The 24,447-nt window shown below is 45.5% G+C and overlaps 1 protein-coding gene across 1 annotated transcript; it reads right to left on the bottom strand.

The window, feature by feature from the left end:
- Window positions 1-6,760: 6,760 nt before the first annotated feature.
- On the bottom strand, window positions 6,761-22,730 carry LOC308578482 (G-protein coupled receptor 83-like; the record flags this gene model as incomplete). The annotated part of the gene is given in 8 exon segments (XM_081178931.1): window positions 6,761-7,841; window positions 8,906-8,983; window positions 12,281-12,835; window positions 15,893-16,026; window positions 17,178-17,303; window positions 21,898-22,229; window positions 22,599-22,692; window positions 22,695-22,730. Coding segments are annotated over 8 exon segments (1,389 nt in total). The 3' UTR covers window positions 6,761-7,807.
- Window positions 22,731-24,447: the final 1,717 nt, after the last annotated feature.

Genomic DNA, 24,447 nt, shown 5'->3' with positions numbered 1-24,447 from the left:
AGGCCAAGGCATACTTGTTATCAGCTAATTGAGAAGCTGGCTGTCCCTGGGCTGCTGTTAATTATAGATGGCAAATGGAGCAGGAATCAATTAACTAGCTATTAGAGTAGAGGTCCATCTGGAAGGAAGTATACAATGCTATGCTTGAATGAGAATGGGGGGGGGGGCAGTGCTGTTTCCTGGAAAGTGAGTCATCAACTTGCATTAATGGAAATTCCTGGGCTAGTTAATAATTCACAGACAGCACAATATCATTTGAACTAACTAGTCGCTTATTCACATGCAGGTCCTAGTGACATTTAAGCAGCTTCCTAAATTGCAGGGGCGGTTGTTCTGTTGGTTCAATTCAAAAGCCCATCTTAGTCCAGCGGTCAACAGCAAGCAGCCAGATACCACTTTGGAGTGGCTCGGGAACTGGACATAGAAGCAACAGCCTGTCTTCAAAACTTCTCTGGTGTTTAGAAGTTCCATCGCCATCCTCCTTTTTGAAATCAGGTTGGGTAGGAATGTGGGAGTAACCTGGTTTGATTCACAATGGGTAGAGGTATTAGAAAAGGGGTTAAAGCTCTGACCCAATATCTTGGAACAAAGAGAACCATGTATAGACTTGAGCAGCTTTGGGGAAAGGTGGGATATAAATGCAATGAGTTAATTAATTATAGAGCCAATGTGGTGTAGTGGTTAGAGATTTCTGCATTGCAGGGGATTGGACTAGATGACCCTCAGGGTCTCTTCCAACATTATGATTCTATGATTCTATCTCACTTGGTATAAGGCAACTTCTTGTGGATTCCCACTCTAAATTTCTGAAGTGCCTCTTTCATGCTGTACTTTTTCTCTCCTGCAGTTTCTCTCTGCTTGAATTTACCCTTTCCAAGATATCCGACTCAGCTTCCAAGAGAATCTCCATTTGTTTCAGGAGAGGGTTTCGAGAAATCTTGTGATTGATGTAATTTTAACAAGGGAGATGAAGGTGTCGTGCTGAACTCCACAGACATAGTGATTCCTTATTGGAAAGAGGAATGCACCCTAGTTTTGACATGATTTGGCTTATTTTCCTGTAATGCTGGTTGAATTACTCATCAAGATGATACAAACCGTTCGCTTCGCTCTCTGTGACTGCGAGTATATGATTGCTTGCTTAGTAGTTACATGAGTGGATGACTGTGAAATGTTCACATGGGTCCTTTAAAAATTCATCAGATGTCGCTATCAAATCTGGCTGCAAAAGGAGCAGTAGAAAAAATGTGTAAAAGGCAGAAGGACACCGAGACAGGGAAGAGGCATCTTATTGCCAATATTATTTCTTAGCAATTATTGCCAATATTATTTCTTGGTTACTCTTCAGAAGCAGAAGCAGAAGCAGAAGCAACTTTATACTCTAATTTGCTCTCTTCAGAATCCCAGAAAAGCAGGAAGAATAACAGAGCGATTGAAAGTACAACATATTCTGTTCTGAAGTGCTACTCACAGACAAGCCACAGGCTCCAAGATTAAGGCAAACCTGGATGAGATGGTGGTGGGAGATCAGATCTTCCATAGTTTTATAAGGATAAATGCAGCTGTCTAGGCTGTCATTCAGATCAGGGTATGGATCAATATATCTCTATCTCTGTCTATTGTTATAGATTTGGGGTAGGGAATTTCCCAGACATAGCCAGGATTCACTCGTTGAAAATGGAATCCTAGCGGAATTTTCGGAAAGCGGCTAAAATGTCCCCAAAAACCTGGGCATAAGTGTTGATTTAGCAAAGAGCTCAACAACTGTTGTGTCTGTATTTTCGCATTTTGAAATATGACAACCCTATTTTTTTTTTGGGGGGGGGGCTCCCTAAACCAGGGATGGTGGGAATTGTAGTTCAAAAACAGCTGGAGAGCCAAGTTTGGAAAGCCCTACACTAAATCCTGGAAATCAACAAATGCTAGGATTTTGATTATTTAGGATGTGAAGGTAGAACAGAAGCTGCAGAGGAATTCCTGGGCTAGCCTATGCAAAATGACCTGACCAGGCTTGGGTCCTTAAGGAACAATAGAGGGCCTTTGAGGGCCATTGGCAATGCTAGAGAACAGTTCTTCCCCATTACTCTGAGACAAGGGTTTGGAAGGTTGTCAGGGTAACTGGCTATGAGGTGACAGGAAAAGAGAGTTTCGAGCAAGGGTTGCTGGGAGAAGAAAGAAGAAGGTCTGGGATCCACCTTGGGCAGGCTGGCAGCAGACTAACTGGGAGAGATGCCTTGGCTCTGGGGGTGCACTGCTATGGGGGACAAGCCCTTCCATGCAGACTGAAGGTGTAATTTGCTCCTAGACCTTGTCTCCAGGAAACAGAGATCCCACTGCTGACACCAGTGTTACAAAAGTATTACTGAGCGGTGGCAAGACTCCAGGGGGTTCCAGGCACTCACCCAGGTTTTGTGTTCCTTTGGAGAATTGAGACATGGCAGAGACTGTCATAGCTTTAAGAAATATGGTTTAGTCACCTTCAGTCTGCATGGAGGGAGTCCAGATCTTACATGGTCCTCTGCATACAGCCAGTCCATGACAGATCAGGGACGAACGAAGGCGTCGTTACACCCGGGGCGGGGCATCACTACGTAGGGCGCATGTGCGGTGTCGCTATGTATGATGCATGCGCTGTACATAGCAACACCGCACATGCGCTGTACATAGTGGTTTGCTGGTGCCAGCGTTCCAGCGCCGTACAGATGGTGCCGGGATCCTCTGCTCGTGGCTGCAGTGTGATGGCTGCTCGCACCACTGCGCCTGGGCTGGGGCGGCAGGACAAGCACCCCACGGGGAACCTGGGGCGCACCACCACCCTGCCCCCCCATTGCGACGCCACTGTGACAGATATAAATGCAGTAAATTAATTTTTCTGAAAAATTATATGTTCACAGAGCAGACAACTAAAACATGAAAGGGGATAATTCTCTCTCATGCACTTTGCATGAACATCTTCATAAGGCTGTTAAATGACAAAGCATCTCTGTCCAAATATTTAAATGTAGAAAGATTGTTCCGATTAGGAGGATTTGGCACAAACTCCAGTTTTGTATTTTGGGAGCCTCAGAGACTCCTCATGAAGAACATATCGAAGGGAACCATGTAGGATAGCCATGTTATCACCAAGGTATGAGGTACCCCCACCCCCACTGCCAGCCCATCATGTGAAACAGCTACATGCACATATATGTCATATGAGCACATAGAGCTCTTCCATGTGAGGGTGTATCCTGGCCCAGCCAGGGTCCCTCACATGGAAGAGCTGTATATGTACATCATTATAGTGTTATGAGTTTGGATGGCAGGGTGGGGGTAGTAGGCTGCATGCAGAGACTCTTCTAATTCCTGGAGTAGGCTAGTTTCCTGGTGAGGTGATAACCCTAGGTCAGGCATAGGCAAACTCAGCCCTCCAGATGTTTAGAGACTACAATTCCCATCATCCCTGACCACTGGTCCTGATAGCTAGGGATGATGGGAGTTGTAGTCCCAAAACATATGGAGGGCCGAGTTTGTCTATGCCTGCCCTAGGTAATGGTACATTAAGGGAAGAAAGGAAGTGATTGTGTGCCAGACAGCAAATAAGTGGGCCAAATCCCTCAACTTACTGGGAGTTAGAAAGACTGAGTCGAGAGTTGAGTTGTGTGAGCTGGAAGCTGGCAAGGTTGCAGGCTGGGCAGCTGGGAGACAGGGCTATGCCTGATTTCTCTTGAAGTCCAGGGAAGAGACGCAAGACCCTCTTGGGGTGTTAATGCTGTGAAGCCCTCCATCGTAGGCTCAGGTTGTATATATGTGCAAATAAACCATATATCCCAAAGAAAACACAGTCTCCACTGTCCCTCATTTGAAAGGAAGCATGAACCCTGCATAAGTGTCTGGAACCCCTGGAATCTTGCACTGCTTGAAGTTTGGGGTGGCATGCAATTATATGTTCATAGGGACCATATGCATGCTTGTCGTATGTGCACATCAGCTTTCCTGAAAGCCCAGCTCCACCAGGCATCCCCTGCCCCTAAACTTGGCCAGCTGGTCAGTATATAAACACAACTGTTTAAGGATTGGATTTCCACCCCCCCCCTTCCCTCCCTGCTCCCTTTTCTTTGTGTGTCATGCCTTTTAAAGGTTGCAAGCCTGTGGGCAGGGAATGTCCTGTTTGGATTATAGGTAAGCTTCTTCAGGTACAAATGCTCCAAATAAATAAATAACATGGAACCAGACTGTTGATCCATCCAGCTCAGTGACACTGACTGCCAGAAGTTCTCTCAGGCAGGGGACATTCCCAGCTCTACCATTTGGGACTGAACCTGGGACCTTCTGCATGCAAAGCAGACGTTTTAGATGCTCTGCCATAGAGCTACAACCCCTCCCTGTCATTAAACTTTCAATGACCTTTAAGACTCTTATGCCACGTGTATGAATGTTCCACCCCTTAATTCAAGTGCAGATCATGTTTTTATCATTTAATATGTACAGTGGTACCTCAGGTTAAGAACTTAATTTGTTCCATTGGTCCGTTCTTAACATGAAACTGTTCTTAACCTGAGGTGCCACTTTAGCTAATGGGGCCTCCCGCTGTCGCTCAATTTCTGTTCTCATCCTGAAGCAAAGTTCTTAACCCAAGGTACTATTTCTGGGTTAGTGGAATCTGTAACCTGAAGCGTCTGTAACCCGAGGTAGCGCTGTAATTGAAATAAATGATTTTATTATCCTGCCAGTACTTTCCTTGTACGTGACATTTGGGACCTTCTGATCACACTTACAACATTCAAATCTGAGGTTTTCCTGGACGGCAGGGTCCTGTATTCATCTCTGATGTGCAGCCCTAGCTACACCTCTGACTGCATGACCAACATACAAGAGGGAGGTCTCAGCAGGCTCAGAGGAGCTCTAAAGTTTGCAGAAGTACAGCAGAGAGGGAGAGAAAGAAAATAATATTCCTAAGCAGCAGTGGCAATGCTAAAACAGCCAATGTGAATTAAGAGTCCATAGAATACCAGAAAACTGGCAGTGGTAGAGAGGATTGTGGCATATTGTGATGTTGGCGGAGCACGGCTGGCTTCCTGTAACAGTAAGCACACACATGCATACATTATTTTATTGTACTTATGCTGGACTTATGCCGCCTTTCTATAGTCAAAACCATGATCAAGGTGGCACAATAAACTTAAACGCACTGCAACGTTCCGTTACAGGTCTCACTCACAATGCTCTATTATTCTGTGCAGAAAATAAGTACAGCATATACCTATCCCTAGTGTCGTTTACTCAAGGACTAAAAGTGTAGCTTCTTCAAAAAAGCTTTTCAAAAGCCTCTTGAGGAAAACTTTCCAAAGGCACTCTCTTTTAATGCAACGCTTTAAGGGCCCGACAAAAGGACAATGATTTCATGTGCCTGGCAAATGGGGGAAAGAAGGAGGATGAGATGCCTTAATAATGGAATCCCCTTACATGATCACCCTTCTTATTTAGAGAGTGTCTTCCTTAGCAGTGCATTTCTCTTATTCTTAGAGGCAATCAGTCCCAAGAACAAGTTGCTGCCTCCATGAGAAAAGCTTGGGTACAACTCCATTAAGCCCCAACCAGAATGGCTGGGATGGTAGACAATATCTGAGGGGCCAGGAAAAGGTGAAAAGGTAAAGGAGCCCTGGACGGTTAAGTCCAGTCAAAGGTGACTATGGGGTTGTGGCACTCATCTCGCTTTCAGGCCAAGGGAGCCAGTGTTTTCTCCATAGACAGCTTTCCAGGTCATGTGGCCAGCAGGGCTAAACCGCTTCTGTGCCAGAGCGCACAAAAATGCTGTTTACTCCCCCCCCCCCGTGGTATCTATTTATGTACTTGCACTGGCATGCTTTCGAGCTGCTAGGTTGGCAGGAGCTGAGACAGAGTGACGGGAGCTCACTTCATCATGTGGATTCAAACCACCAACCTTCTGATCAGGAAGCCCAAGAGGCCAGGTGGTTTAGACAACAGCGCCACCCACGTCCCAGGAAGGACTAGCCAGTCAGAACCCCATTCCCAGGAGGTCTTGGGCTTCAGCAGGTAAATATGAACCATCAGCTTTCCCTGCTCCCAAATAAATACATCTTGCATTAAGATTATTCCTCAAAGAAATGGCAGGGGAAGTTCCAGGTTCTACTTGGTGCAGCTCAGGTTGCCAGACCCACCCTGTGAGTGAGAACTCCTGGATTTTTATTTATTAATTACAAGACTTTGTGGACAGCTTGTGCGCTTCAGTTTGGCAGGAGCTGTCTACAAATTATAGCAGTTATTGTGAGAAAGGGATGCTGCCCTCACCCTCTCTCAGTAAACCTCCACTTCCAAGGCTCAGTGATAGGAGGGAACACAGAAGAAGAAAAAGACCTGGGCTGGGCTCAAGAGGAGGAGAGGGTTGTGAGTGTGCATGTGTACCTGGTGCAAGGGCTAGGGCTGCAGAAGTAAGCAGAGCACATGAAGAGCAGCAACAGGAGCCGAACCCTGCTGTCTCTATCACCTTCAGCAACTTCTGGTTGGCCTTTTGTTCTTCTCAAATGAGTCAAAGACAACAAGGACAAAAATTGACTGAGGGAGACTGGAATGCTAAGAGACAGGAGTGGAGAGTGTCTGGACTGGTTTCAGGTTTGGACCCTAAAATCTCAAGGTCAGAATCTGGGATGCTGCTGACCTGTGGACCAACTCTCTACAAAGGGAACTCAATGACATCAATATAGCATCTAAAGTTTTGTGGATTGCACAACACACTAAGGAAGATAATGACACCAAAAAATTCAATTGCACATTTATTCACGATCCAATTAAAAACAATTTCACAATATTGATTAACTTGATCCAGTGATAACAGCTTTTCAGGGCCATGATTGTCATTTAGCAAGAGTCTTAGATACAACATTTAATAATTACTTCACAACTTCAGTAAATTCTTAATATGATGGATGGGCTTACAATCATGAATTTGTGACACAACACAAATATATGCTCTGATCTATTCTTGAGACTAAAACAAGAATATGCAGCAATGAATATTTCATGAGAAATATTTCTATGCATTATTACCAACAAAAGCATGATGAAGTAAATCTATAGCATAAAATGTTTATATATAACTCTTTACCAAACACACACAAACCTTCACCTTGCACACATGCACGGTAACTAATTTATAAGAAAATAAATAACTATTACCAATAATTGGCTATCTTGTAGCAGCTAAAAATCGTACATACAAAAGTGACCAAACAAAATAGCTTTGAAAGCGACAAGAGCAGTAGAGCTTTAAGTTAAAAGCAAGGGTGGTGTTTCACTCTAGACTCCAGCCTGGTCAATCGTAAAGAAGCAATCAATGCGCTCAGAGTGACCCACCTACACTGACTGTGTGCTGTTCCCTTGCCTCTTGGCACCCCCTAGGTAATCCTACCACCCTCAGGGAACCACTGGTCTAAGATCTTTTAGACAAGAGCATCAGCTGGGAATGGGGTTCTAGTGCTGGATCTACATTGATCATTTAAACGTTATTAAAAATAACATTCTATAACATTTAATGGCAGTTTTTCTTTGCTGGTGGCTTGCTGCTCTGCAGCACCCTCTGGTGTTACATTTCAATAATACTTTTTAAAGTTGTAAACGACAAGTGTAGATCCCCCGCTAGGTCTGTGGCATCAGCCCTCTGCTCATCTAATGAGGACTTGTGTGTTTCAATGCTGGTAAAAGACACGTGATGGTAGGAGACAGCTGTGTTTTGAAAAAAGAAGGTTGGGTTCTTAATTTTTTGGAGTGTGGTGGCCAGTGTTGCAGCACTACAGAAGTGGTGGTGAGATCAATCGACATATCTGTGGTTTCCATTCCAGCACCTAAAGAAATAAAGAAAATTATGCACCTGATAAAGAGTTACATCTTTATGAATTTGTTTTCCAGATTAGTTTGTATTTTACTAATTCTGTTAATAGATCTCTGAGAATAAATACCCTGGATATGATTAAACTTGTGCACATGGTAAGATGGGACTCACCGAATTATATTATTTCATACTAACAGGAATTACTTTGGGGGGTTTTGGAACAGAAAGAATATCTGGCGCATACTGGGGAATATAATGGTCTTATAGCAATCAGTTTCTGCTTCATGGGTGATAATGAATCATGTTTTGATTGAACAGTTACTCATTTTCATACATTTAAAATGCCAGATTAGTGTTGCTAATTTGACTCATTAATTTGAAAAAGTAGCAAATTTCAACTGCAAATTTCTACCAGAGCTATTTATGAAGTGAATTTTACACTGCCCAGAATTCTGTGATCTTTTGCAATGCCTTGCACTGGCTGGCTCTGAAATACTGGATTTCCCCCCAATGTTCAAATCTTATTGTATTTTGTGTTCCTTTCACAAAAATGTTCATTCTATAAGTGACTCTTTAAAATCTCGGAACTAACTCTTTATAGATATATATACTGCACATTAAATATAATATTTAAAGTATGTTATGCATGCTACTGTGATTTCAAAATTTTGTCAGTTCTTTGTCAGTAAACCACTTGAACTGACTGCAAATCCTAGAGCTTGCAACAGGCCTCCCTGTACTGAACATGATTTGAACATCATCATCATCATTAATTGATGACCTGCCCTTCACCCTATGGTCCTAGGGCAGGTTGCAGCATAACAATACAACATTCAAAACTATTTAAAACAACATAAGGCAGTTAGGGCCACCACCAGCAACCATTTCATCAGGCTGAAGCAGAGGGCAGTGCCACTTCACCAGCTCAGCTGAAGGACCCTCTCCTTCTCTCCCTGAACTGTCTCCATTCCAGCTAGACTTTTTTTTAAAAAAAAGGTATTTTAGAACTAGTACCCCAAGTGTTGCTCCCCCCCTTCCTCTTCCTCTTCCCCAACCGCTTCTCCTTTTATGCTGTACCTTTTAGGCTGCAAGCCTGAGGGCAGGAGTTGTCTTATTACTGATCTTTGCAAACTATCCTGAGGGGTCTTCTTTTTCCTGAAGAGTAAGGTAAAAATGCTTCAAACAAATATATAAGCATAAAACAACAGCCATTCTCGTTCCTGCAAACCAGACAGATGGAAGTAAAAAAAGCAGGGTGGGGGGAAGCAAATAAGATTTCTTTCTCTGAAACTACTTTAATCTTCTTTAGGAAAGGATGGCAGTTAGCAAAAGTGATGAGCCACAGTGTAAGGTCTAACTTTCTGCAAGGGTTAACAGAAAACCATTAATCTATCCACAAACTTGTGTCTTCATCCAGCAAGGGAGCATATGTGCGCATATATAGTATGTGCAGAAGCAGCACCACCTAGAGGTGGATATAGGGCACACTAGTGTACCAAATACACAGCCCCTGGGGCTTCCATTTTTCTTTTTCTTTTTCAAAGCAAGTCTCTAGTCTACTAGAATGAAAGTTATAAAGCAAAATGTTTAGGTGCCCTTCTAAACAATTTCTGTGAAGTGAGCCTGCCTGGTAGTGTTTTTAGCTGATGAGTAAAGTCAAGAGTTGTGACTGATGAGTGAGTTTTTTGGGCAACTAAAGAGCTGCTCTTTTGCTCTCCGCTTTCATCCACTTTTCCTGCCCTGGTCTCATTTTTCCCCCCAGTCCTTTGCTCTCTCTCTCTCTTCTCTGCCCTTCTTTTTCCCTAGAAAAACAGGATGCATCTTTTCTGCAGTGGATTCCGATACAGTACACCCCAGAAGATATTTCCTGCAAATACTATTACACACTGAGTGCAAGCGAAGGTCAAAGAACCCCTCTTCCCTGAAATGGCAAAAGCAAAATGTGAAAACTTTGTCCAGAAAAAGGGCATAGGCTTATCTCCTGCTGTGCAGGAACTGAAGTCCAGTCACTCTTAAAAATTCACTATATAGTTAACAAACAATAGAATGGTAAACATGTCTACTCAGCAGTAAGTCTCCGTGATCAATGGGACATACTTTGATGTATGTACAGGGCATGGTTTAGGGTTGGCACTGGGAGAAAGCAGGGTTCTTGTACCTTTAACAGCTGTGTGGCAGGCAGCAATTCAACAGGTTAAGCACTTTCAAGCATGGAAATGCAATTATGGGGAAAGTTCCAAATGCTCACATTTTTGTTGTTTATCATACACTTGTAGTGACTGGTTTATTTTGGGGCCTTCCGGTAGGCACACAAAACAGGGCACAAACTTGTATATGACATGTACCCCGTTTCATGAGCTAGTTGGATGGTCCAAACTATCTACAGTGTAGCAGGCACAGAATATCCTGCTGGCAACTCCTGTGAATCTCAGGCTTGATGAAGAACCATGCATGTAAACAGGGGTGGCATCCATGGTTTCTTCTCCCCTATGCATTAAGAAATAGAGGCTTCTTCCAGGATCAGAAATCACACTTACCAGCTGTTAAGGGAAAAGGATGAGGTGATAGATTCAGTCTCCCTGCACCCCTTCCAGATACAAACAACCAATCTCTCCCACAGCACTGTGAAGATGCCTCCATGCAGCCTAGATTACTGAACACACACCTTGTTGGTTCGAAGACCAGGTTTATCCTGAATTATGAGCATTCCATCATAACGTCGACCATCAGTCAAATTCACCCTCTTGGTTCCTACTGAAATAAGTTGCCTGTTCACCAAAGATCTGTTTAGCATCCTATCATTTAAGCACAGGCCAAAATTTGATAACTTGACAAAATTTGACAATGCAAAACTGGATTTCCTCTCCAGAGGAAAACTGCTCCATCTCCAAAGTATAGAAAAAACATGTTGCCAGGCCTCAACAAGGGAGGGTCTGCTGAAGGTCCTAATGTTTAAGAGGAAAAGATGCATGTAGGACCTTCACATACCCACAAGGGTCCCACTTTAAGCAGGACTTCCCAGATCACAGAAGTCAATTCTGGCTTCTGTTTGGATCCCAGAATGTCCCCCTTTTTTGGTCCAACACTCTGATGCAAGTACTCACACCAGAGCGCCAAACCTAAAGACACTCTGGTGTGAGTCAGCAGGTTCATGCCAGAGTGCTGGACCAGAAGATGCTCTGGCATGATCCTGCTGATGATCCCCAGAGCAGTGGACCAGAAGGTGTGCCTCTCCTGACTTCCCTGTTTTGGGGACAAAAATGTTGGAGTGTATGCCTTCACCTCTCACAATCTCTTTCCTCCTGATGACCAAGATGTAAGCTGGATCCAACCCAGAGCTTTTTGCTTTTCAGGAGGGGTGAAACTATCCTTCTTTGGTCCAAAATGCACCAGTGCTGCTTTTTGTGTGCATGCATTCCTGTGCGCAAATAATAGCCCAGGAAATACTTTCAAAACATGCACCGGTGTCAGGTGGCAACTGAGGCACCATGAGGCGTGGTGAGGCAGTTGCCTCAGGTGGCACACTGGGGGCCGCTGGGAGGGGGCGGCAGATCTGGGCCCTGAGGAGCACAGTGCTTGCAGCCTCCTGCACTTGTTATCCTCATCACCACTGTCCACCCACCTCCATTGCCTGTTGTTCTCTGGCCTCATTTTTTCTCCCCTCCCCCTTCACTGTACAGGGGCTTCCCCCATGCCACCTCCAGGCACTTCATTTTCTGTTTTGCCTAAGGTGGCAAAACATCTGTAGCTGGGCCTGCAAGCTAGGCACTAAGGAAATACATTCTGCATCAATTTACTGACTGGGACCTTCTAACCTGTGATTGAAAATGAAGTCTCAGTCCTAATGGTGGCTTCTGTGCCACAGTCAGAAGAGCTTTGTGAGAATGATCCCTTCTACCAAGCTTGGCCCTCCAGGTGTTTTGGGACTACAACTCCCACCATCCCTAGCTAACAGGACCAGTGGTCAGGGATGATGGGAATTGTAGTCCCAAAACATCTGGAGGGCCAAGTTTGGCCATGCCTGCCTTCTACCAAAATCACCACATCTTTCCTGGAGAGATGCACCCTAAAGCTGTGACTGATTTGTGCAAGAGTGCATTGACTAAGTTCAGGCCAAAAAACAATAATGCCTCTGTTTCTCAAATGCCTGAACAGTCCATGCATCTGTGTATGGAGCTGCTGATATCCCAGAGTTGCACTGGCTGGCTAGCTCCATACACAATGCTGTGGGAGCCCTCTGAACCCATTCATTCTTCCAGAGCAGCCTTCATCAGCCTGGTGCCCCCACAGTAGTTTTGCAACACAGCTCCCTTCAGCCTCAGGCAACACACTGATAGGAGTTGTAGCCCAAAATATGTGGGGGGCACCAGGCTGATCCAGAGATGCATCTACCCATTATTATTGGCTGGACATTGGATATCTCTGTCCATACCAAATTCCTGTGGGATGCACCTCTTGTTTGCTGAAATGGTACCTTGCTTGCAGGGGCAATTCTCACTGCAGGTGTGCCTGAAAGGGGCCATTATTAACTGCAGGGTGTGATTTCCAGTGGCCCTCTTCCTCCAGCACATACGCAGCAGGGACTTGAACTCCGAGCGGAAGTTCTCATTCAGCCAGCAGTAGATGAAAGGGTTGTAGCAGGTGCTGCTCATGGCGAACCAATGGAAAGCGAAGTAAAGGATGTTGTTGCTCTGGATGGCCTTGCTAGACATGAGGACTAAGTAGCAATTTAACGGGAACCAGCAGACAGCGAAGACCAGCACGACCACCATCAGCATCTTCAGAGTCATCTTCTTCTTCCTCTGGTGGGCATAGTACTGCTCCATGGTCACATCACCAATGGCGTTCCGCATCCAGATTTTCTTGGCAACCACTGTGTAAGCGATGGAGATTACCGACAGGGGCAGGAGATACAGGAGAAAGAAGGTGGTCAAATCCAGGTACTTCCAATAAAGATCTTTTGGAGGGGGGAAGCTTGGGAGGCAGACCACACGAATCGTTCTGTTTCTGGAATACAGAAGAAGAACAAATTCCTCCATGAAGAGTAGACAATACTGATGGGAGTTGTAGCCCAAATCATCAGGAGGCCACCAGACTGGTGTAGACTAAGCAAACTAGGCCCATGTTCACACCATCCATTTTAAGTGCTATGGATACTACTACAACCATTCATGGCTCCCCCCCAGAGAATTCTGGGAACTGCAGTTTGTTAACAGAGGTATCATGAGGTTTCAGGCAAAAGGTGAGAAACAGGTTTCCATCTTGCATGGGGTAAGTTGGGCTAGACAGACAGCACAGCCCTCTCATCCCAAACTTGTTGGAGTTGCGGGGGGACGGGGATGGACTGTGATAAATCTAGCATCATATAACCACCATGCTTAACCCTAATTAATGCATGAAGGGGTTAAGACCATAAAGTAAGCTGTGCTGCCAGGCTTTACTCGGTCACATCTCCTCACCTTGGGAGAAAGGGTTACCAAACTCTCTGTTCTCTTCTCTTCCACTATGAGAACCCTACCAGTAAGGTGGTCTAATTTGGATGTTCCAAGCCTAGATTGTGTTGCTTAAGCAAGCCACTTTTGTGTTTTATACAAATAGTTACTGAGAAATATTTGCCAATTTTGAAGTAAGTTGTACTGCTGGTCTTTTCTTGCTGCTGGTGGAATATGGCATTTTGAAGAATTTGTAAGGAAGCCATTTTTAACTTACCAAATGTGTGGTCTCTTTCTAAGCTAAGGGGAAGTGGGGAACTTTGGAAGCAACTTAGAAGGGTTTTTTTAAAAGGTCTATCAGCCTTTGTATGGAGGGAGGGAAGCGGTTCTGGTGAACACCAAGGCCACCTTCACAACATAACATTTAAAACAGTCATGGCTTCCCCCGGAGAATCCCGGGAGCTGTAATTTTGTTTTGTTTTGTTTTGTTTTAGGGCCCTGAGTATTGTTAGGAAATCCTCTATTCCCTTCACACAGCTACAGTACCAGCGTTCCCTGTGAAGAAGGATCGGCTGTTAAACCACTCTGAGAACTGCAATTCTGTGAAGGGAACAGGGGCCTCATCACAACTCTCAGCACCCTTAAACAAACTCCAAGTCCCATAAATCTTTAGGGAAAGCCATGACTGTTTAAGTGGTATCATAGTGCTTTAAAGGTATGGTTTGAATGTTTCCCAAGTAGAGCATGGACACCTAAAGAAGCAGCTAAAAGATAGCAGCAGCATTGTCAGAGCTGAACCCTTCAAATAAATTTCCTCTGCAGTACCTTCCCATCTCTTGAAATGCAAACAGGGGACACAGAAAGGGCTGCACTCCTCAATGCCTTCTTTGCCTCAGTCTTCTCCGATAAAGAAAACAATGCCCGACCTGAAGAATTTGGAGCAAATGATTCAGCAGAGGAAACACAGCCCAGAATAACTAAGGAGATAGTACAAGAATACTTGGCTAGTTTAGATGTATTCAAGTCTCCAGGGCCAGATGAACTGCATCCAAGAGTATTAAAAGAACTGGCAGATGTGATCTCAGAACCACTGGCAGTCATCTTTGAGAATTCCTGGAGAATAGGCGAAGTCCCGGCAGACTGGAGGAGGGCAAATGTTGTCCCTATTTTCAAAAAGGGGGAAAGAGAGGACCCAAATAATTATCGCCTAGTCAGTCTGACATCAATACCAGGGAAGATTCTGGAGCAGATCATTAAGCAAACAGTCTGTGAGCACCTAGAAAGGAATGCTGTGATACCAATAGTCAGCATGGATTTCTGAAAAATAAGTCATGTCAGACTAACCTGATCTCGTTTTTTGACAGAATTACAAGCCTGGTAGATGAAGGGAACACAGTGGATGTAGCCTACCTTGATTTCAGCAAGGCATTCGACAAGGTGCCCCATGTTATTCTTGTAAAGAAGCTGGTAAAATGCGGTCTTGACTATGCTACCACTCAGTGGATTTGTAACTGGCTGACTGACCGAACCCAAAGGGTGCTCATCAATGGTTCCTCTTCATCCTGGAGAAGAGTGACTAGTGGGGTGCCACAGCGTTCTGTCTTGGGCCTGGTCTTATTCAACATCTTTATCAACGACTTGGATGATGGACTCAAGGGCATCCTGATCAAATTTGCAGATGACACCAAACTGGGAGGGGTGGCTAACACCCCAGAGGACAGGATCATACTTCAAAACGACCTTGACAGATTAGAGAACTGGGCCAAAACAAACAAGATGAACTTTAACAGGGAGAAATGTAAAGTATTGCACTTGGGCAAAAAAAATGAGAGGCACAAATACAAGATGGGTGACACCTGGCTTGAGAGCAGTACATGTGAAAAGGATCTAGGAGTCTTGGTTGACCACAAACTTGACATGAGCCAACAGTGTGACGCGGCAACTAAAAAAGCCAATGCAATTCTGGGCTGCATCAATAGGAGTATAGCATCTAGATCAAGGGAAGTAATAGTGCCACTGTATTCTGCTCTGGTCAGACCTCAGCTGGAGTACTGTGTCCAGTTCTGGGCACCACAGTTCAAGAAGGACACTGACAAACTGGAACGTGTCCAGAGGAGGGCAACCAAAATGGTCAAAGGCCTGGAAATGATGCCTTATGAGGAACGGCTAAGGGAGCTGGGCATGTTTAGCCTGGAGAAGAGGAGGTTAAGGGGTGATATGATAGCCATGTTCAAATATATAAAAGGATGTCACATAGAGGAGGGAGAAAGGTTGTTTTCTGCTGCTCCAGAGAAGCGGACACGGAGCAATGGATCCAGACTACAAGAAAGAAGATTCCACCTAAACATTAGGAAGAACTTCCTGACAGTAAGAGCTATTCGACAGTGGAATTTGCTGCCAAGGAGTGTGGTGGAGTCTCCTTATTTGGAGGTCTTTAAGCAGAGGCTTGACAACCATATGTCAGGAGTGCTCTAATGGAGTTTCCTGCTTGGCAGGGGGTTGGACTCGATGGCCCTTGTGGTCTATTCCAACTCTATGATTCTATGATTCTTCAGGCATCATTTGTAATATTTGCAGCGACAAATAATGCAGCGGGTGCCCCTTTTAATGATGTCTTGTTTATTCCTCTTACCCCATAGAAAGCCACATCAGCTTCTGGTAGATGGCATGGGGCAGGGAGAAACAGCTTGCCATTAACCAGATGACAGCAATGCAGATCCTTCCTTTCATGATGGACATTCGAGGCCTCAGTGGATGCACGATGACCTAAGGAAGTCACAGAATGAATAAGGTTGTAAATTCTCATACAGTGGTACCTTGGGTTACATACGCTTCAGGTTACATATGCTTCAGGTTACAGACTCCGCTAACCCAGAAGTAGTGCTTCAGGTTAAGCACTTTGCTTCAGGATGAGAACAGAAATCGTGCTCTGGTGGCGCGGCAGCAGCAGGATGCCCCTTTAGCTAAAGTGGTGCTTCAGGTTAAGAACAGTTTCAGGTTAAGAATGGACCTCCAGAACGAATTAAGTACTTAACCTGAGGTACCACTGTACAGGCCTTGACTCACAAACATATTCCTATGTCTTATGGAGATCAATAGGACTCAATCTCATGTAATAGTGGGCCGAGTCAAAACAGAGGTGAAAAGAGGCTTTGTTTGTTTTTGCAAAAGGTCTTGCAAGCTGCTGAAAATGGTCTCTGCAACTGAGGTGGGCAGTGGCAGGGTTATTGCAGATTTGGGCACAAGTGCTTTTCCCTTTCAGAACGTGGGTGATGTTTACTTGCTCCCACTTTGAATTTGCTTAATATATTATTTCATGAACATAAGGACAAATGAAGAGCCTGCTAGGTCAGGGCCGTGGTTCATCTGTTCCAGCATCCGGTTATCTTACTGGCCACCCAGATACCTGTGGGAAACCCACAAGCAGGATTTGAGCACAGGAGCAGCTCTCTGTTCCAGCTCTATCAAGTAGTATTCAGAAGCGTTGCTGCCTCTGACGGTGGAGCCAGGGCATAGCCATTATAGCCAGTAGTTATTCCATGAATTTGTCTAATCCTCTTTTTAAGCAATCAAGGTTGGTGGCCATTATTGGTCAAATCTGAGGCCCATTTAAAAAACAACATCAGCCCATTCCAGTGTTATGTTTGAAAGACATTCTCGGGAAACACCAGAAAAACTGGCTGTCAGTTGATATGTGAAAATGCCTTTATACACTTGTCTTGGAATGCCAGCAAGGCTGACATAGACTGTTTCAGTGTCCCACCCACCTGCCCAAGCAACCTGTCATTAGCAGGCCATTCTGTTTCTCCCAGCTTTTAAAGTGCATTATTAATTCTGATTGTGGAATCTGCATTCTCTTGGTGCAGATTTCGTATTCTCTTTGTAAAATATTGGGATTTAAAAAAACGATACTCTACCTGATGGCGGTCCAGAGCAATAGCTGTCAGAGTCAGCACAGACACATGGACAGAGCAATATTGAACGAACCGGCTCACGTGGCACATCTGCTTTCCAAAAACCCAGGTTCTGCTAACAAATCGGACCTAGAAAGTATAGCAGGCAATTTGTAAATCATCCCAAATGTGGATTAAAGTGAAGGGGTTTCCCCCCTCCCCCAAACAGGAGCTTAATATCATAACAGATCATTCAGATATCGTAAATGGGTTGCTGGCAAAATGTTTTTTCACATTATCAGAATCTTATTATTTTGGAGGGGGGTAATAGAGATACCATGTGGGTGTACAAAATATTTGCATGTCTGAGGACACATCCCACAGTAGACACCCATGTGGAAGCACTCCTAGTTGTTTACTTGTTTGTTTGTTTTATTGCATTTATATCCCACCTTTTCCTCCAGTGAGCTCCAGGGGCTTTCAGAGGCCTCCTCCTTATTTAATCTCCAAAGCAACCCAGTGTGGTAGGTTAGGCTGATAGGCAGTGTGACTAGCCCCCAAGGTTACCCAGTGAAAGCTTCATGGCTGAGTGGAGATTTGAACCCAGGTCTTAGCCTCAACCTCTAGCCATTTTGTCAGACCAAGGAACACAGGATTCATAGTTCCTCTTCAGTGTATCCTTACAAGAGCATTGTATAGTGAGATAGATTGGCAGACAGGTGAACCTGTCATACAACCCCCCATCAACACACACACACCAGATGCAAATTTGAAAACGAGTTACCAAATCTTCCCTTTTAGGGTACAATTCCCATTGAACTGCATGAATTGTTGTAAACAAGGGCAGAAGACTTTCATCACACCAACCAAGGCCGGCCCAAGACTTCTGGGCACCTCAAATGAAGTACAAAACAGCACCCTGCTTCCTGCCAGGGAAGAAGAGATAAGTGAAGATCTACATCAGGAACAAGAGGGGAATAAAGATCAGCATTGGGATCTGCTGCCCCTGGGGATTCTGCCACCTGAGGCAGTCACCTCACTTTGACTCATGGGTGGACTGGCCCTGAGGCCAATTGTAAAAGTGTCTGTGAGGAAATGGGGCCACAATCCATTTGGGATGGCACAAGAGATTTTCCCAGTGGATTGTACACTGTGTTTTCAAAACATTTCCCAAACTAACATTACTTTGGGGGGGGGGGCGACTAGTTTCTTCTGTTCGGTCAGGAGCTGTTTCAGGAGCTGTCAGAGAAGAGTCATCTATCTGCACACCTCCCCAAGCCCAGTATCAAGATAAAGTACTTTAAGTAAGGAGAGGTGGTGAATATGTGATTTAGGGTTAGATTTGCCGTTGATATCAGACACGTGCCTTCACTGTACTCTCTTTGGTGCCTGCTGAAGACATTCTTATTTAGACAAGCCTATCCAGATGATTAGAAAGTTTTAATTTGTTTTACCGTAATTTATTCTGTAGTGGTTTAATTTTTTTATATATTTTAAATTATGGATGAAGTCAGACCATTGGTCCATCTGCCTCAGTACTGTATACATAGACCAGCAGTGGCTCTCCAGGTTTCCAGAGATAGTCTCTCCTACCCTCCTTACCTGGCCATGCTGGGGACGGAACCTGGGAACGTCTGCTTGCAAGGAAGATGCTTTACCTGGAGCAACAGCCCTTCAGTCTCTCCCACCTAACCTACCTCACAGGTTTGTTGTGAGGATTATTTTTAAAAAGGAAAAGGTGGGGGGGACTCTGCTCTTTGGAGGAAGTGTGGGATAACTATATCATTACTGAAAACTGATTGAAAGAACTGGGCACCATTTTTGTTGCACTGAGAAGGGACAGGAAGTTTCTTCATTTTCTAGAGACGTGAATGGTATACATTCTCCTTTGCTCCAATACTGGGGGGAGTTTTAACTTTGTGCACAAATGGTGGTGGTCCAGTAGTAGAGAACAGAGCAAGTCTCTGCTGGATCAGGAACAAAAACTCCAAATGCTTATTACCAGAAGAGAAATAAAGCCAGCCAGTGCAGCGGTTTGAGTGCTGCACTAAGACCTGGGAGACCAGGGTTCGAATCCCCACTCTGCCATGAAGCTCACTAGATGTGACCTTGAGCCAGTCACTTTCTTTTGGCTTAACCTACCTCACAGGGTCGTTCCAAGGATAGCATGAAAAGGAATTACAGCATTTATGCTACCTTGAGCTCCTTGGGAGGCAAGTTGGGAGACAAATGTAAATAAATAAATAATAGATAATAAATGTACACCTTCCCTCTTATTCCCCTGTGAAATCATCACAGTTGGAGGCTGTACATGACTATACACGGCATTCCAAAATAATAGCATTTGCAGAAGTTTAAAAGGTTTAAAATACACAGAAGCTTAAGCACACCCTAGAAATGCACTTTGGTAATTTTAGACTCAGGACTTAATGGTCATATGATGGGTGGGTGGCTTTTTAAATGTGTGTAACTTCACTCACACCAAACATGTGGCAAGTCAGTCCAACTGCATCTGCTCTCCTCCCCCCCCCCCTATTCTGCTGAGCAGGACCCACGGCTTCTGCCCCAAAGTCCTGCCCTGATGGCGCTATAAACCAAGACATTCTGGCACACTGTGCTAGTGTGGAGAGGTCCTCCTGTGGGTCAGGAATTGGTTAAGTCACAGGAAGCAAAGAGCCGGAATAGATAACAGTTCTCTGAATGAAGAGAAGGAGAAAGCAGAGTCCCCAATGATCCCCACAGAGTACTGTGTTCAGCTCTGGTCGCCTCACCTCAAAAAGGATATTGGAAAAGGGTTCAGAAAAAGAGCAACTAGAATGGAGAGTTAGGGACTTTTTCATTTAGAGAAAAAGTGATGAAGAGGCGACATGATAGAAGTTTATAAAACTACACATGGCATGGAGAAAGTGGAGAGAGGAACGATTTTCTCCCTCTCTCATAATAATGCTAAAACTCGTGGACACCCAACAAAGCTGAACATTGGCAGATTCAGGGCAGATAATTCACTCAGCACATAGTGAAACGGTGGAACTCTCTCCCACAGGAGGCAGTGATGGCCCCCAACATGGATATCTTTAGAAAAGGATTAGACAAATTCATGGAGAAGGTCTACCCATGGCGACTAACTATCAGTGGCCATGCTCTGCCTCCGCAGTCAGAGGCAGCAATGCTTCTGAATACCAGTTGCTGGGAACCACAAGAGTTTGCTCTTGTGCTCAACTCCTGCTTGTACGCTTCCCATGGAGGCATCTGATTGGCCACTGTGAGAACAGGATGTTGGACTAGATAGGCAAGCTGTTCCTACACTCTTATAGACAGACACACTGTGCCCAGCCAGCAGATAAAACTACAGCAGGAAGTTGAAATCCAGTACACACATACCAACAACCTGCACACATTGTAAGAAATCGAGAACCATAGCCAGAACTAGACAGCCAGTGTTGGTAAGGTTGTTAGCGTCCTGGGCTAGGATTTTGGGGGCCAGTCACTGTCTCTCAGCCTAACCTACCTCACAGGGTTGCTATGAGGATAAAATGGGAAGACGTCCGTCCACACATTGGGCTCCTTGGAGGAAAGGTAGGATATAAATATAGTAAGTAAATAAACTTAATAGGAGCCTGCTGGAGCTTAGTTCTCAAAAAAGTGGCATAGTTGTGAAGGATGGGAGGTGCAAAGGTCCTGAGGGGGACTGTTATTTTATTATTTTCTTTTAAAAAAGTAGTTTGCTGTTCACTCCTTGTTGAATAACCCTAGAGCCAGTGTTTCCCAAACTTGAGTCTTCAGCTGTTTCTGGACTACAATTTCCATATTCCCTGCTAGCTAGGGATGATGGGAGTTGTAGTCCAAAAACAGCTGGAGACCCAAGTTTGAGAAACACTGGACAAGATAGTTCTCCTTTGGCTTCTGGGATTGGGGTAGGGTTTCTTAAAGAGGGGTATGAGCGAGCCCCCAAAGGCTTTCAAAGAAGGAAACTGACTCCTAGTTAGGATAGAGGTATGCCTCCCCCCCCCGTCAGTCTATTCCTGCAAAAACAGCAAAGACAAACAAAAGTTTATGCCTGTTCAGTACGTTCATCAGTTTTAAGGTGCTGCAATACTTTCTGATAAACTTGCTTAACCTTGAGACTTAAATTGGAGCAATTGCACAGACAGATAAAAATTATTGATTAACTCTTATATGCTTCACATGGTATGTGGAGCTTTTTGCTGGAGGCTGGCACCAGCACAGAGATTCGGTGTGCAGTTTGGAGCAGCCACTTGGAAAGAGGAGGGAACTCTGCATATCATCAGGGGAACCCTTGCCCCTGTTATTTTGTCTCCTGTCTTGGGACTGAGCCCTGTTTGGGAGCCAACACAATGCTAAATGCTGTGGGCTAGCGATTCTAAGACCTGATGACCCAGCTGCTGCTAGCTTGTTCAGATTTAGATCTACAAAAGGAATTACTCTTCCCAAGGAGCAACATCATGGTGAGGGGGAAACCAGCCTGGTCTCATCCATCCACTGGAGAAGATGCAGCTGGTGTTGCCCTTCCCTGCCAGACTGAATACTTATAAGAACTTTGCAACTCAGAGCTAGCCTCTGGATTGGAGTCCCCCCCCCCTTCCCTACCAATCCCTTTTCCTTTTGTGCTATGCCCTTTATGATTCTAAGCCTGCAGCCAGGAGCTACATAACTTATTTTTGCTCACTGCAACTTGCTGGCTGGGTGAGTAGGGGAGCGTTCCCTTCCAGTGACCATTTCTTACCAAAGTGAAGGGCGTGTTCAGGGTGGTGATCATGATGTCCGCCACGGCCAGGTTGGCGATGAAGAGGCTGGTGGCCGTGTGCATCTTCTTGTTCTTCACCACCACGTGGCAGACCAGCAGATTTCCGAAGAGCGAGATGCAGATGATGACCGAGTAGGCCATGATGAGCAGCGCTCTCACCCTGCTGCTCTGGGACGCCCCTTCGTAGCGCGCACCGCTGTCGAAACCGTCTAGGTCGTCCACGTCCCAGTCGTCTAGGGAGAAGGAGCTCTCGTTGTCGAAGCCCTCGAAGTCTGAAAACAAGTCTTCGCTGCTGTTTTCGCTCTCGGCATCTTGGCTGCGGAAAAAGGGATTTGAGAGGAAGAGAGGCGGAGGCAGCCAGAAGGGCCGCTGCCGGCTCATAGTTGGTCAGAAGCCAAGGGTCTTGCAGCGCCCATTGGATTCGGATCTAAGCTTTCTTGCGAGGGGTCCGGAAAGTTGCGAGCCAGCTGTTGCCAGCTGCGTCCCGGCTGCGGCTACGGAGGCAGAGGGAGCCGCCGGGACGTTGGACAGCCTCTGCCTGCTTGCCTTATATCTGCTTTCTCTCTCCCCCCACCCGGTCAGAGATGGGCTGTTACCCCTGCTTAAAAGTACCCCCCCCCCACAAACACACGCTCTGCTCCTCCCTCTGTCCGCCACGCGAGCCCAGAGTCTTGCTGTACCTGGCCGCGCAACGAAGCCGTCAACAGTCAAGGAATGGGGACTAGGAGTGGGGTGGGGTGGGGGCTGACTGTCCCCTCCCTCCCTCCCTCCCTCCCATTTCCCTTCTGGAGGCGAGGCGGCGACGATTGCATTGAAAGAGGAGGAGGAGGAGGAGGAGTCCTCGCTCGGCCAGAGAGAGAGAAAGAGAGAGAGACTCATCCAGCTGAATGCTCCACGCGAGGAGCGAAGAAGAAAGTGGAATAAAGACCTGTTGAGTTGGAAGGATCGCCTGGCCCCAACCCCCTGCAATGCAGCTGTCCCATACGGGGTCAAAACTGCAACCTCTTTGTTTTATTTCATTCTTACGTTTGCATAGCCACCTTTTCTTCAGAGGAGCTCAAAGTGGCGGCGCCGTTCTCTTCCCATTTTATCCTCACGAGAGACCCAGTCCAAGTGGATCAGGCGGATAGTCCCTCTGGCCCAGCATCCTGTTCTCACAGGGGTCAACCAGATGCCTGTAGGAAACCTGGGCACCCCAGCAGCCCTCTCCCCTCCTGTGGTTTCCAGCAACTGGTATTCAGGAACATTGCTGTCTGCCACTATCAACACAACAACCCTCTGGTCTATGTCAGACTGAGAGTGGGTGACTGGCCCAAGATGAGGTTCATGGCCAGGCACGGATTCGAACCATGGCCTCCCTGGCCCTAGTCTGACACCCTAAACACTATACCACACTGCCTTAATTGCCATATCCCCTGACTCTTGCCACTGATGAGACAGTGAATGCCATAGAAGGCAGGAAAAGGCTGCCACCCAGATATATTTTATATACCAGAGGAGAAATGACCTCTGGGAGGAGGGCAGAAAGAAGAAACTCTGTGGTGTACCTGCATCAGCACAACCTGACACCTTCATCTGCCCCAGCTGCAACAAAACATGTCTCTCCAGCCACAGCAGGAGCTTAAACCTTCCAACAGTTTGACTTCAAAGGTGCAGTCTTCCACTGTCTCCAGAGACAGTCTACATCTCCTTTCCCTCCTAAGATCTCAAGGTTGGGTACATGGTTCTCCCCTTCCTCATTTAATCACCACAACAAACCCTCCAAGGTTGGGGGAAATTGACTGCTCCAAGGTCACCCAGCAAACTTCATGGTCAAGTGGGAATTCAAACCCTGATGCTCTACCTGCTGTAACCTTATTCTGCACTGGTTCTCTCCCTCCTTCTTTCCAAAGTCACTGAGAGTTCTGGAGGGCAAAGGCTGCAACCTCTTTTGCTCCTCTGTTAGGGGTCCCCTTCCTGGAGCCTCCCTCCTTTCTTCTCTGTCTCCAAATAGATCTTTTGCCCCTGATAATTCAGGGGGCAAACTGAGTAAGTGGGGAGAGAGCACCCTTAGCTGGGAAGGTTGGCAGACAGCTTAAGCTGTGGGCGGGGAGGAACACAGATGACTGAAAGAGGTACCTACAGGACAGCTATTTGACAATCCAAATAATCAAAGGGATGGAGCGATTCCCCAAGAGGAAAGGTTGAAGTGTTAGGGACTTTTCAGTTTAGAGTAAGAGGCGGCAGGATAGACATTTATAAATATATGTATGTCCTGGAGAAAGTGGATAGAGAAAAGCAATGAAGGGTACAGGTAAGTAAAAGAAAATAAGAAGAAAAGATTGTTCAGGTGGAAAACATACAATATTGATGTAATAGGAAGCATAAAACCATTTACTTACTTATTTACTTACTAAATTTATATACTGCATTTCATCCAAGGATCCAAGGGCAGTTTACAGAATGAAAACACAAAAATATAAAATAATACAAACAAAACAATAACTACCCCCTGTTTAAAAGGCTATAGATCGTTTAAGGAGCCAGAGA

Source organism: Podarcis bocagei (genome assembly GCF_964188305.1).
Source record: "Podarcis bocagei genome assembly, chromosome: Z".
NCBI lineage: Eukaryota > Metazoa > Chordata > Lepidosauria > Squamata > Lacertidae > Podarcis > Podarcis bocagei.
The sequence above is the reverse complement of the archived record's forward strand: the minus strand, read 5'-3'. Positions and strand labels throughout refer to the sequence as shown.